This window comes from Aotus nancymaae, unplaced genomic scaffold, assembly GCF_030222135.1.
Source record: "Aotus nancymaae isolate 86718 unplaced genomic scaffold, 86718_ANA_hifiasm-v0.15.2.pri h1tg000011l, whole genome shotgun sequence".
In the NCBI taxonomy this organism is placed as follows: Eukaryota; Metazoa; Chordata; class Mammalia; order Primates; family Aotidae; genus Aotus; species Aotus nancymaae.
This window is the reverse complement of record NW_026988422.1, coordinates 58,282,063-58,295,748: the sequence shown is the minus strand read 5'-3', so window position 1 is coordinate 58,295,748 and position 13,686 is coordinate 58,282,063. Positions and strand designations below refer to the sequence as shown.

General features: G+C 41.8%; 2 protein-coding genes across 3 annotated transcripts in view; both read left to right on the top strand.

Annotated features, from left to right (window-relative positions):
• Window positions 1–12,198, top strand: part of AREL1 (apoptosis resistant E3 ubiquitin protein ligase 1) — a 53,194-nt gene extending 40,996 nt beyond the window's left edge. For both annotated transcript variants that reach the window (XM_012438245.2, XM_012438244.2), the window contains exons 10-20: window positions 719–860; window positions 988–1,109; window positions 2,446–2,521; window positions 3,064–3,173; window positions 3,635–3,814; window positions 3,996–4,121; window positions 6,208–6,337; window positions 6,425–6,483; window positions 8,838–8,927; window positions 9,347–9,522; window positions 9,599–12,198. In XM_012438245.2, coding sequence (XP_012293668.1) covers window positions 719–860; window positions 988–1,109; window positions 2,446–2,521; window positions 3,064–3,173; window positions 3,635–3,814; window positions 3,996–4,121; window positions 6,208–6,337; window positions 6,425–6,483; window positions 8,838–8,927; window positions 9,347–9,522; window positions 9,599–9,701 — 1,314 coding nt within the window. In that variant the 3' untranslated portion in view covers window positions 9,702–12,198. The remainder of the gene's footprint in view (window positions 1–718; window positions 861–987; window positions 1,110–2,445; window positions 2,522–3,063; window positions 3,174–3,634; window positions 3,815–3,995; window positions 4,122–6,207; window positions 6,338–6,424; window positions 6,484–8,837; window positions 8,928–9,346; window positions 9,523–9,598) is intronic.
• LTBP2 (latent transforming growth factor beta binding protein 2) overlaps window positions 9,808–13,686 on the top strand; it is a 167,692-nt gene continuing 163,813 nt past the window's right edge. Inside the window, exon 1 of the mRNA XM_064374527.1 lies at window positions 9,808–9,909. Coding sequence (XP_064230597.1) covers window positions 9,808–9,909 — 102 coding nt within the window. The remainder of the gene's footprint in view (window positions 9,910–13,686) is intronic.

The following is a 13,686-nucleotide window of genomic DNA, read 5'->3' as shown; positions in this document are numbered from 1 at the left end:
TTCATCTCTGGACTGTCTCAGCCTTTTATTTTTTTCTCAGAAGGACTTGTAATGTTTCTGCAAGATCTCACAGTGTACACAGGATTCATTGCCAAATAAAGGGTCATTATCTCCTTACTAAATGGCAGGAAAAACGTATAAATTCTGAAAGGACACATGCCTACAGAAATAAGAATTAATAGCAACTCAGAATACTTCAAGAGTAATCCTTTGCCTTCAAGACTAAGTTAATAGAGAAGATGTTTGTAACTCTGGTGCAAGCTTGGTCTACCAGTGTGCTAACGCTATCTTTTAGAAGCAACATTCTCGTATATTAAAAGAAATTGTTTATTTTTAACTTTTTGGGCTTCTGGAATCTAAACTTTTGCCCAAAGTCTAGAATATGTCATTTTATAAAAATAATTCTCTTCTGGTCAGTTTGGAGTAGTCATTTCTTGCTATTTAATATGTCTTTACTATCACCCTTCTTATATTTTATGTTGGAAGGTCTGTAGTTTTACCAGTGTTCCTAACTAAAGGCAGTCTCTGTTACTAAAATAATTTAAAATGTTGAAACGTAAATCACTGAAGGGAAAAATAATGACATGTATTCCTGGTAGGTACTTGGAGAAAACAAGCCTAACTTACTATTGTTGGTTGGTACAGAGGGTAGAGATGTAGAGGACTTTTACTGGGCTTTAGGGTTTTATAGATTAATTTCTTTCTTTTTCTTTACTAGTTTTCATACCTTGGTCCTGACCCTGTCCATAAGCTCCTCACACTGGTGGTGGATGATGGCATTCAGCCTCCTGTGGAGCTGAGCTGTAAGGAGAGGAACATTCTAGCTGCCACTTTTATCCGTTCCCTGCATAAGAACATAGGTGAGGTTACAAAGGGATTCTATAGAGAAAGTAGTGAGCCCAGCCACATTCATGAGGGTGGGGAGGTAGGACTGCACAGATGGCTTGTAATGAGGTTGTAAACATGATGGCTCTTGCTGTTCCTCAGGAGGCTCTGAGACATTTCAGGACAAGGTGAACTTTTTCCAGAGAGAGCTTCGGCAGGTACATATGAAAAGACCACATTCCAAAGTCACCCTGAAGGTCAGCAGACATGCCTTATTGGAATCGGTAGGTAAAATTTCATCTCTGTTAGCAGATGCCAAAGTTTTCCAATTAAGAACATCTTTAGTATTTGGTTATATTCTGCAGGTTACCTTTTTGGGGTGTTTTTTGAAGACAGGGTCTCTGTTACCCAGGCTGGGGTGCAGTGGTGTCATCATGGCTCACTGCAGCCTCAACCTTCCCAGGCTCAGGTGATCTTCCCAACTCAGCTTACCAAGTAGCTGGTACTACAGGTGTGTGCCACCATGCCTGGCTAATTTTTGTATTTTTTTGTAGAGACAGGATTTTTGTCATGTGGCCCAGGCTGGTCTTGAACTTGTAGACTCAAGTGATACCCCCACCTCGGCCTCCCAAAGTGTTGGGATTACAGACATGAGCTACTGTACCTGATCTGGTTATCTTTTTCATGAAACTTAAATTTCTCCCTTTAATTATATCTGTAAAAGACAGATATACTAAATTTCTGAAACCTAAATTTCTCTCTTTACATATGTCTGCTCTTCTACTTGATTGTACGAAATTTGGGGCAGATTTGTTGGAGGTATATTATTGAGAGGAGAGCAGTTTACTTAGTGGCCTTCAAATCTACTGAATTGGTTCCTGAACAGTCTCATGGAATTCCTTTGTAGGGCAGGTGTAAATAGTGATTACAGAAGAAACTTCTTGTTATTGAATCCCTGGAATAGAGGAGTTCTTGTTGAATTAAAAAGAAATGATTTTTGTTGTCACTTTGGTATGATGGAAAAAGGAACACCTGATGTGTGTCTGTCTCCACTGCACAGACACTGGCATAGTTCTTACATTCCCCAGGAGTGAGAAGGCTTGGTTTCTGTCCAGAAAGTGTTTGTGATGTTTGGCTCTGGTAGGTGTGACTGGAAACCCTTTTCTCAGCCATATTCTGCGTGTGGCATGGCTCGCTGTCTGAACCTAGCCTTGTGGATAAAGATGTCTAGTGGATAGACCATGCTTTGCTGAAAACCAGAATTTCTTGGTTCTTTTGCTTATAGCTTACTGACGAGTAATTTTTTACTTCTTTATGCAAGAATATTTTCATTACTAAAACAAGGATTGTTTAAAAAAAAAAAGAAGAAACAGCTTCAACTTTCCAACAAAGTGATGATGTAAAGACATCACGATTATTTTTTAAAACTTAAAATTTGTTTTGGAGATCTGTGCATTTTAAATGTAAGGTGGTATTATTAAAGCTTATTTATGAGTAATATATCTCCTTCAGGAAGTTGCAGTTAGTCCAACAGACAATGGCAGTGCTCTTGTGTTGTCTTTAACATCCAGAGGACACCAGCCAGTGTTCTAACAGTCCCTTCCTTTCACTGCTTTTCAGTCTCTGAAAGCCACTCGGAATTTCTCCATCTCAGATTGGAGCAAGAACTTTGAGGTTGTTTTCCAGGATGAAGAAGGTCAGTTTTGAAATTTTATATTCATCTTTTTGAACTCTCTTCCCTACTCCCACCCTCTCCACAAAATAAAATAAAATAAAAAACAAAAGCAACCCCCACCTCCTACTCACCCACCCCCCCAAAAAAAAACCCCAGTTTGTTTTTTTTCTCCCTTAAGGAAAAAGGAACCATGAGTCAAGAAAAAAAGGATGGTATTTAGTGGCCAGATGGCATGGAGGAGCTTGTGCAACACAGACATACAAGGACTTAGAGGGAGAGTTCCAAGAGTTTGAACCTTGGTTACCTTGAGAGAAATGTCCATTTCCTGGGATCTCTAACCTCTGGTGTTTCCATACTAGGGGGCATTTCCTTAGTGATCAGAATACCATTAATTCTACAAAAAGGGGTGGGGTTTCAAAAGGACCACAATTTAGATGAGTTGCAATGGAGAAACACCAGGGTAGCACAGTAGAGGGAATGTGGAGAGTGTAAAATGATGACTAAACAAAAGTGGTAAGAGGAGATAGGGCAGAGTCATTTTTTATTTTCATTATGCTTTTCAGCTCTGGACTGGGGAGGGCCTCGCCGGGAATGGTTTGAGCTGATCTGCAAAGCACTATTTGATACCACCAATCAGCTCTTCACCCGGTTCAGTGACAACAACCAAGCATTAGTGAGTCGGTGATGGGTGGGTGGAAAATGTGGATTATGTTATAATGGGTAGGCTAACAAAGGGTCTGAGATTATGAAACTGACTTGGGAGCCTGACAACCTGTGTCCTGTTCTTAATTTTGTTGCTTAAAATACGAGCTAATCAGATTGTCTTCCTCCTGTTTGCCTTTATTATTTCATCTGTAAAATAAGCAAAAATGCAGACAGCTGAATATTTGACTGAAAAGCATTATAGTACAAAATTTAAAGTCTTAATTAAGTCCACCTTTGACCTTTATCTTCCAGTCACTTTGAATGACTACTAAAATGGTGGCTACCAAAAAACTAACATCATTTGGATGGGCTCTGATCCTTATACTGAAACTCTTACTTCTTTGGCATCGGGTCTGGGAAGAAGGGTCTTTCTAGAACGGGGCTTGAAGAAAAATGGCCCAGGGCCTTTCAGTCTCTTTTCTTGGACAGGTGCATCCCAACCCTAATCGCCCTGCTCATCTGCGCCTGAAAATGTATGAGTTTGCGGGACGGCTCGTGGGCAAGTGTCTCTATGAGTCCTCTCTAGGAGGAGCCTACAAGCAGTTGGTCCGAGCTCGCTTCACCCGCTCTTTCCTGGCCCAAATCATAGGACTGCGCATGCATTACAAGGTAACATCTTAGGTGTGCATTTCCTAACTAAGGCCCTGGGCCTTTAACCTTGAAATCTCTCCTCCCAGGCTTATAAGTAATAATTTTTAAGGTTGAAGGGATAAGTTGTTCTAAGCAGTTACAACTTTCCTTTCAGGACAAGAGTATTCATGTTCTGTTCTGTATCTTTCTGCCTCCTCAGTACTTTGAAACAGATGACCCAGAATTCTACAAATCGAAAGTTTGTTTTATCCTCAACAATGACATGAGTGAGATGGAGCTGGTCTTTGCAGAAGAGAAATATAATAAATCAGGTCAATTGGATAAGGTGAGAAAGAGGAACAAAGCCTCTGGGTCCTGTGTTCTCCAGTTTCCTGTAGAGCAAGACTATCTAAGAGAGCTTTCTGCAGTGGTGGAAATGTTCCATATTTGTGTTGTCTATTAAGCACCCAAAATGTGAGTGATGTAACAACTGAACTTCTCATTTTAATTAATTTATACTTACATAACTATACTTGGCAAGCAGCCTCTGTGTCAGACCGCACAGCTTTAGGACATTGCATTCCATGCTTCATCATCTCAACCTATTTGAGTGAAGCAAACGACACATATCTCCATCTGTCCCACTGAGTCCTAACTTCCAGTTGAAAAATAACTGAATGATAATGAAGTGATACTGTACATGCAGATTTGGAAGAGATGGCAGTGTCTGTGTCAACATTTGCAGTAGCAATGTAGGTGATTCCTGTTTTAACACAGTGCCTGTATATTTCTAAACTTTTTGACTGGGCACAGTGGCTCATGGCCTGTAATTTCCACACTGAGAGGCTGAGGCAGGAGGACAGCTTGAGACCAGGAGTTCAAGACCAGCCTGGGCACCTTTGGCAAGACCCTGTCTTTACAAAAATTTTAAAAAATCTAGCTGGATATGGTGGCTTGTGCCTGTGGTCCTAGCTACTGGGGGCATGTGGGAGGAGGTGGGTGCTGAGGCAGGAAGATCACGTAAGCTCAGGAGGTCAAGGCTGCAGTGAGCTATGATTGCACCACTGCACTCTGGCCAAGGTGACACAGCAAAACCCTGTCTCAAAATAAATTAATAAAACCAAAACTTTTTATTAGAAAATGATGGGGGAAAAGAAAAACAGAAAATGATGGGCCAGAGATGTTTCTGATACATGTGCTTCTATTTACATTTTGGCGTTAAACAGTATCAAATGATAATGATAAAGCTAAAGTTGCAGTAAATTTAAAATTGAAAGCAGAATAGGAATGCTTGAAAAATTGTAACCACTGGTACCTCTCTGCTGATAATCAGATATCCTTCTGAAAATTATGGGATTCCCAGCTGTCTGCCTTTGTGCACATGGGATTAGACCTGCCTTCCTGAGCTGACATGATAAGGCAGCTAGAGTTAATAGGACACTGAATTAGGGTCCTCAGGCCCAAGGTAGTACTCATTTTAATTGTGTTTAATATGAACACTAAATCTTAATAATTTACTTCTTAGGCTCCTAGCTAGAAATGCTTACATTAATAAAAGATCCAGGGTTGTACATACCAACAGAAAAAAGTTTTACAATTTTAGATCCATTGAGAATCCCTGCTGTGGAGTAGCATGCTATTGCCACTGTGCTGCTGTTGTCTTAAAATCTGATCTTGTAACTTCATTCACCTGTGGAGACAACCTTGGTCACTCCATACCAGTATTTCTGGATGACGGTTTTAAGCTGTGCTTCAGGGCTCCTTCAGAGTTCCCTTAGGAGTTTATTGGGGGATACTAATTCTGTTTGAGAGTCATATAGCTTGTTCAGCGTTTTCTTTGCAGATAGGAGAATTAGGGCCAAATAATTGCCCCTAAGATCTGGAGGGGCAATTAACCAAAGGTCTGTAGCAAGCTAGCATCAGGGCTGATATTAGGATCCAGGATCTTCAAGTTCCAAACTGTGGCTTGTTCTGTTGACTCACATTAGAGATAAAAGAATTCATGGGAATAATTGTTCTTATCTTGGAATTTCTGAGACATAAAAAGACTTCTTTACTGCTTATCTGACTTTATTTATTCTTAGTTGCTTAGAGAAGTATTGGTTTCATTTGGGATCATAGATTAAAACATTGCTAAGAAGGAGCCATAATATCTTCCTGTTGCATCACTACTACTTGACTGAGTCAGAGAAGACCTTACCCAGACACCCATTTCAGAAATAGTGGCCAGTAGTACAGCAATAGTGATAGGAACCCTGAAGCTTAGGAACTAAATTGAACTAAGTGTGTTGAAAAGCCGAATGCACAGCAGAAACTTGTGACTGATAGTGATGCAGGTCAGTGATGCTGTGTCTGTAAACATCCAGGCAGATGTCATCTTATAAACTTCCCTCCACAGCCTCTCCTTGTCTGTCTTTTGCCTCCTGTTACAGGTTGTAGAACTCATGACAGGTGGAGCTCAAACTCCAGTCACCAATGCAAATAAAATCTTCTATTTAAATTTGCTGGCCCAATATCGGCTGGCCAGTCAAGTGAAAGAGGAGGTGGAACACTTCCTAAAAGGTGGGATCCTGTCAGTTCTTGGCCTTGAAGTTAAAATACGTGTATCCATCGTGTAGGTATGACTTTAACTTGCCTACTTTGTTTCAGGCCTCAATGAATTGGTCCCTGAGAACCTTTTGGCTATTTTTGATGAGAACGAGCTTGAGGTAAGTGATTGCAATTCAAACTCCCATTCTTAACTTGGAATTTTTGCACCTTACAGGAAGCAGCTTGTTGCACCTTCTCTTATGAGATGCAGCTGGAAAGCCATTTATATAAGAGATGGTTTCATTTTTGTCATTCTTCCATTCACTGACCCTTCAGCCTTTAAAAAATTAGAATGTGAAAATTAGTAGCAAATAGTACATAGACATTAGCTTAAGGGAAAAATCAATAAATAAAAGAAGGTAACAAGTAGCTCATTATTTATGAAGTCATAATTAATACTCATTTATTCATCAGTATTATTGAGGCTGGGCATGGTGGCTCATGCCTGTAATCCCAGCACTTTGGGAGGCTGGGTGGATCACCTGAGGTCAGGAGTTCAAGACCAGCCTGGCCAACATGGCGAAACCCTGTCTCTACTGAAAATACAAAAATTAGCTGGGCATGGTGATGCACACTTGTAATCTCAGCTACTTGGGAGGCTGAGGCAGGAGAATCACTTGAACCCAGAAGGCAGAGGTTGCAGTGAGCCAAGATCTCGCCACAGCCCTCCTGCCTGGATAGCAGAGTGAGACTCCATCTCAAAAAAACAAAAAAATCATTGAGTAGTAAAGAATGTTAATATCATGTACAGTCTTTATAAAATCCTATGACATTTAAGGGAATAGTATAATTTATGTTTTCAGGTATATATTGAGTGCCTCCTGTATGTCATGTATTTTGAGGCACTGCAGAGAGAGTAACGAATAAGACAAAGTTCCATCCCTCATGGCCTACATTCTAATGAAATGAAGGAAACAAACTAAAACATGTGATCACATTTCAAAGCATTAGACTGCAACACAATATAGCATATATTTTTATTTATATGGTAAATTTATTCATATTTCAGATCCTGTAACAACCAAAAAATGGCTCTAAGATAGTAAATACCATTCTATAATGAGCAGAATTGAAGTCCACACAGGTGTGGGCAAAGAATAACATCGGTTTGTTGTGGCCTGCTGCTCACAGATGGGACATCTGTACAAGATGGTGCAGTTCTAACTTCCCATAGTTTTTATGAGGAGTGCGTTTCTGCAAACTGTTTGTTTAGGGAGGAATTTTTGCTTTTAAAATGGTGGGTTGTGGGGGAAGTAGTTTTTAGGTGGTCTTGCCCAATTCTTATTTCTATTAACTGAAGTAGACTAAAGAATAAGAATCAAAATCTTCTGTAATGTTCATGTTTTATATCTTTGTATACGAAATTCAAACAAAATGAACTCTCATGTCTCAGCCTAAAGTTTCTGATAAACCTGTTACCTAATGTTATTTTTTGGGCTGAGGAATAACTACTGGCAAATTTTGTTTTATCTTGAAGCAAAGCATTTGTAAGTTTGTAAAAGTGAGTAGAAAGGAAGGACGTGGTCTCTTACAGTTGTTCCACTTCCTGCTTTTAGTTTCTCATCAGTTTAGCAAGTTCTTTTTGAAGGAGCCAAGGCTTCTCAGGCTTAGTTTGGGCTTTTCTTGTCTCTTGGTTAGGATATATTATTCTTTATAGCTATTGGATGAGTACTTGCAGTCTGGTAAGTAACATTCTGGATCCTGAACCAAATTAGGACATCAACAAGATGTTTAGGGCTCTGATGTCATTAATGTTCTCATTTTCTGGCATACTTTTAAATTTATCTGATCAAGTAGAGGCAGAGCTGAAGGGAAGGTAGTAAAAGTTTAATCCACAAAAGAAGAATGCATCCTAGGAAAAAGGAAAGGCCATCTGACAAATTAATAAATGCCACTTGGGTTTTTGGGGAAACAGCTTGCCTTTTCTCCCTGATATTCGCAGGCTGAGTTTAGAGCATACTGTCAGGAAACACTTACTTTTTGTGTGTGTTGGGTTTTTTTTGGTCCTTTATTTCAATTAAAAATAATCCATAGCAGCAGTTCTTAGTTAGGGTGTTCATCAGAAATACGTCACCTGTAATCCCAGCTACTCTGGAGGCTGAGGCAGGAGAATTGCTTGAACATGTGAGGTGGAAGTTGCAGCAATTTTTTCTTCCTGTACAAGCTCATAACCGGTTCTAGAGATTCAGATTTAGAGGTCTGAGTTAGAGCCACAAACATTTATATAAATATATATTTTAAAAGCCATGTGATTCTTTTTTTTTTTTTCCCCCAGTGATTAGCAACTATTGCCCTATTGTATGTGATTGATTTTCCTAAAGCAGTATTCTGGTATTACGACCTCACCTTCTGTCTTTTTCCTGGTACTTGTTTTCTTTATTCTGCACTTTGCATGTTAACTTAGGTAATTTTGACTTTATAGCGATCTTTGTCCTTCTGACTGTCTTAGTAACACCTTCCCATCTTTCTCCAGCTGCTGATGTGTGGGACTGGAGACATCAGTGTGTCTGACTTCAAAGCCCATGCAGTGGTTGTTGGTGGCTCATGGCATTTCAGAGAAAAGGTAAAGGGACCGAACTTCTTTCAGCTGGATTTGTGCCATGTTATATGGAAAAAGTTTCAGAAGATAAAAGGAGAGAAGTCAAAGCAGTTGACATGTTTTCTGGGGAAAAATGATAATGGGGAAAGACAGGTGGTTGACCAGACAGAAGGGAGCCCTGATCTCTAAGGGCTGTCATGCTGACTGCCACAGGAATAGTAAATTGGAGATGCAAAGAAGGAGACCCAATAGTGACTACCCTCCTAATTGTGTGACAGTGTACATTCTTAAAGTAATTGTCAACTCTAACTGTTCTTACCGTGTGTCCTCATAGAACTATAACTGGGGCACAGCCCCACTTCAGTGTATTTTGTTCCTTCCCCAGGGATCTAATCCTAGGCCATTTACTGTGCGTGATCCCAGCCTTGTGCTCTCCCTGCCAGGTCATGAGGTGGTTTTGGACCGTGGTTTCCAGTCTGACCCAGGAGGAGTTGGCTCGGCTACTTCAGTTCACAACAGGCTCCTCTCAGCTACCACCTGGAGGCTTTGCTGCCCTCTGTCCCTCATTTCAGATTATTGCCGCCCCGACCCATAGCACGCTGCCTACTGCACACACATGGTAGGTATCTGCCTGCCTGATGCATGCCCAGTGTTTTTGATGGTATGAGTTAATCACTTCTCTGTTGCCCTTCCAGTTTTAACCAGCTGTGCCTCCCTACATATGACTCCTATGAAGAGGTGCACAGGATGCTGCAGCTGGCCATCAGCGAGGGTTGTGAGGGCTTTGGCATGCTCTGACCACTCTCCTGCCATCCATTTGGCTCCTGTGCTCTCTGGAGCATCTGGGTACAAGTTACAGACATCATAACCACTGATCCTAACATACATAACCATCAGCCAGAAGATGCCGCATGCCCCCTTGTGTCTGGAGGATTTTGTCACCTACAAGCCTTGTCTTTACCTCACCTGCTCCCTGCCCATGTCCACCACAGGCCACATTGGCATGGTATGTAAACTGAGCTCTTCATTCATTAATGAGAAGAGGACCACGCTGCTGTCATTTATTTGGTCCTTTGAAGATCTCAGTAGCTGAGGGAGATGGCACATGGGGCTCAGCCCTGTTGGGACACTGGTGTGGAGAGCCTTAAATCCACACTCTGCTCCAAAACTCCCTCTGCTGATACTCCTTGGAGACACCTTCTTTGGCCCTTACCACTTGACCAGACTGGTACTTGAATTCTTCTCACGGGTGGGGTGATTGCCTCCTCTCATCAGGAGCCAGGAGAGAGAGAGAGATAGGAGGTGGCCCATAGGAGCAGCCCCTGCACAATGGTAGGCATAGGCCATGGCACTGGACTGCCTCTAATGAGGACTGATAGCACAAAAGGATCTTTTTTTTTTGTGGTGTCAAAACTGGAAAAAGCACTTTCCCTTCAGGCATTTCTGGAAATGATTATTAATCCACAAAGAACTCTCTAAGCTTTTTCTTGAATTATAGCCAGTGAAAAAAGCAGATAGACTGAAGAATGTGAAGGATAGCTGAGCTGTAGCCTCCAGTGCTCAATATGACTCTCTTTGGGTTATGGGGCATGCCTGGGCACATGGCTGGCTTGGAGACTACTGATGCTTTTCCCTGAGTTCATACTTTGCACTGAAGTATGGCCAGCTTGGGCCACTGACTTCCACATTATGTAGTTTGCTACAAGCTGGGGATTCTCTAGCATTCTACTGAAGAAAATTTTGTAGCAAAAGATTAGAACAGTAAGCATAGTATGCCAGCAATTCCTGATTCTCTCTGTGCTTGGTGTTCTCTGGCAGCACTAAGACAAAGGAACAGGGACTAGGAGTTGACCTGCTTATCACAGGTCCTTGGGGTCAGGACACTAGGGATGAACATGGAGGTGATATGCTACACAGTAAACACCTAGCCAACCCCAATACTCCCCTTTGCTTCGTCAGTTACCAGGAAGGAGAACAAGGAGGGAGGAAGCTTAGTAGGTTCACTGTTGAATGATGATTGAAGAGTACCTGCTGCTGTCTCTTGGAAGATGACAACATCTTTTTTCATTACTGTTTGATTGAAAACAATTTCAAGATTCAAAATACCATTAACTTCCCAAATTTGTGTTTTTAAGAAGGCTTTGCTGCAAGCTACTATTCCCAATGGGGCAGTCAACTCTGAGAATATTACAAGCCATCTTTATTGCCAAAACCAGCAAGTACACAGAGTCCTGAGACAAGGCAGGACTTTGGCGATGCCTTGGCCTCCTGGAAGCATGTCTGAGCCCTCCTGTTCCCAGGGATCATGAGGAATAAGCCCTCCTGAGCTGCTGCAGTTCCTGCCTGACCTCACTCTTTTGCAGTCATCATTTGTCCTTTCTTGGCACATGGGTGCTGACCTCACTCATCCTTGGGGTCTGGGATCCAGCATCAGGGTCTCTATACCCCAGGATCCTCCATGCCGCATGGTCACTGCTCTCCTCAGGGACCAGGACAAGGTGCTGCTGCTTGCCCAAATTTTTTCCCATGGGGTATGTACAGGAAAGTTTATCATCACCCTGGGAAACATGATGCTGCCCCTTGGGCCCAGAAAAAAAGGGGTTTCCAGCTGGGGGCACACGGGCTTTTCTGCTGTTTTTGGCAGTCGCTTTTCTGAATTCTCCCCTCCAGCAGCCTTCCAGAGACTGATGCTGGAGATTGAGTTGATTGTCTTGGCTAGATCTGTCATTTTAAGCTCTAGTCATAGCACTTTTTCAGAGCATCCTAGGCACCATTGCAACCCAACTGGGGCAGCTCCCTCCCTGTGGTGGTCCTTAGGCACCAGTCTTTGTTAAACAAAACCCTTTGGTACTGTGGTTTTCTATTATTCTAGTTTACTCTCTCTGTCCTAACTCTATTCAAAAATATCTTTGCTCTCTTGGGCCTTTCCTTTTACCTTTTTTTTTCTAATCCTGCTTTCACACTAGCCAGTGTGGGGAAAAGGTACAATATGTCAAAGAGACGAGAGTGTGTTATTTCTTGGGCAATTTTCTATTAGTGTTTCTTATTTTGGCCAGTTCTTTTATTTATGTCCTTGTGACCCAGGTACTTGGGGGGCCAGCTACCCTTCTGGCCTTTTAGTGTCTTTGAAGGAGAAGAGACATGAGTGAATACCTAGGAGAGTGTCAGCATGTTTCTGGAAAACTGGCAGAGACCAAGCCCTGCTGCAGATTCGTCAGGCCAGGTGAAAGGGCCAGGCAGTTGCAGCTGATGATGTAAATATTTTGTACAGTAAATAAATAAATGTTTAAAAGAAGGAGTGAGTGACTGCTTTAAGTGGAGATTAATGGCTTGACTGGAAGGTAGGGTGGGAAAAGCCTTGGAAATGATTCTGCATTTCCCCAGTAATTCCTCCTGAAGTGGTCTGCTCAAGGTAGAGTGTACACCTGGAGTCGTGGACTGTTCCACCCTTTCCCTTTCATGCTTCCCTGAGTGCTGTCCATGATGTCAGGCAGGGCCACTGTGCTCTTTCTCTCAGTCATGGGTCATGGGGAGATGAGGACAAGTGTTTATACTCAGCTTCTGAAGAAGAAACCAGTTAATCGGTGTTTAAACATTAATTCATTGTTGTTTTACTACCTAAGAAATTCGATATAGAAAGTGGAAATAAGAAAAAGTACAAGGGAAGTAGGTAAGTTGCTATCCAGAGATAATCACCATTAACATTTTGATGAATAGTCTTTTGATTTTCGTATAAGCACACATTTGTCTCCCAACATCTCCCTCACCCACAAGGGCTTTGGGAGTGGCAAACAAAAATACTGCTCCTAAAAAGTTTGTTGGTGGCAAGTCTTAACTGATTCTTTTCGGCTTACAAAGGTAAGCTTGGAAGAGAAAAAAAAACAGACCTCTGATTTGGGCCTAGAAGGAAAAGTATTAAGGACCCTGACTTTCTTGGGGAAGTAATTATGATGTCTTATATATTGGTTCCCAATCTTGAAAATTAAAAAAAAAAAATCCCTTTTGAATTAAAAAACAAAATAAATTCTTTCCCCCACCCTAAACTGAGTGCATTCTCCTCTTACCTCACCAAGCTCCTGAGTGATATGAGAGGTCTTAAAGGGCCAGGCACAGTGGCTCATACCTATAATCCCAGCACTTTGGAAGGTTGCAAGGCAGGAGGGTGACTTAAAGCCCAGGAGTTTGAGGCTGCAGTGAGCTATGACTGTGTCACTGTGCTCTAGCCTGGGTGACAGAGCAAGACACTGTCTCTTTTCTTTCTTTCCTTATTTATTTATTTGTAGAGATGGGGTCTTGCCATGTTTCCCAGGCTGATCTTGAACTCCTGGGCTCAAGTGATCCACCCACCTCAGCCTCCCAAAGTGCTGGGATTAGAAGCATGAGCTACTGTGCCTGCCTAAGACGCTGTCTCTTAAGAAACAAGATCTTTAAAGCGTATCCTTCTAACTATACATTTTAAGGTTATTTATAGTCCTGAATCATATACAGTTGCTGTTATGGCTTTGACTAGCTCACTATGAACATTGATCATTGAGTGATTTTTAGCGCATCAAATCATTCTTATGACTCCGTAAATACTAGCTTCAGCCTCTTGTACACGGTTGCCTCTGAGTCATTGTAGATAGAGCTTTCAAACCTCTGTCCAGCCACACTTCTCTCGGGACCACAATAGAGGTTCAACAAGTGGCCTGAACCCCAAGGGCTCCTTCCTTCTACTCTGGCTTCGCATAGACTCTCAAGCATAATAAACCAGTTCCAGATATGTGGAATAATAGTAAAAGTA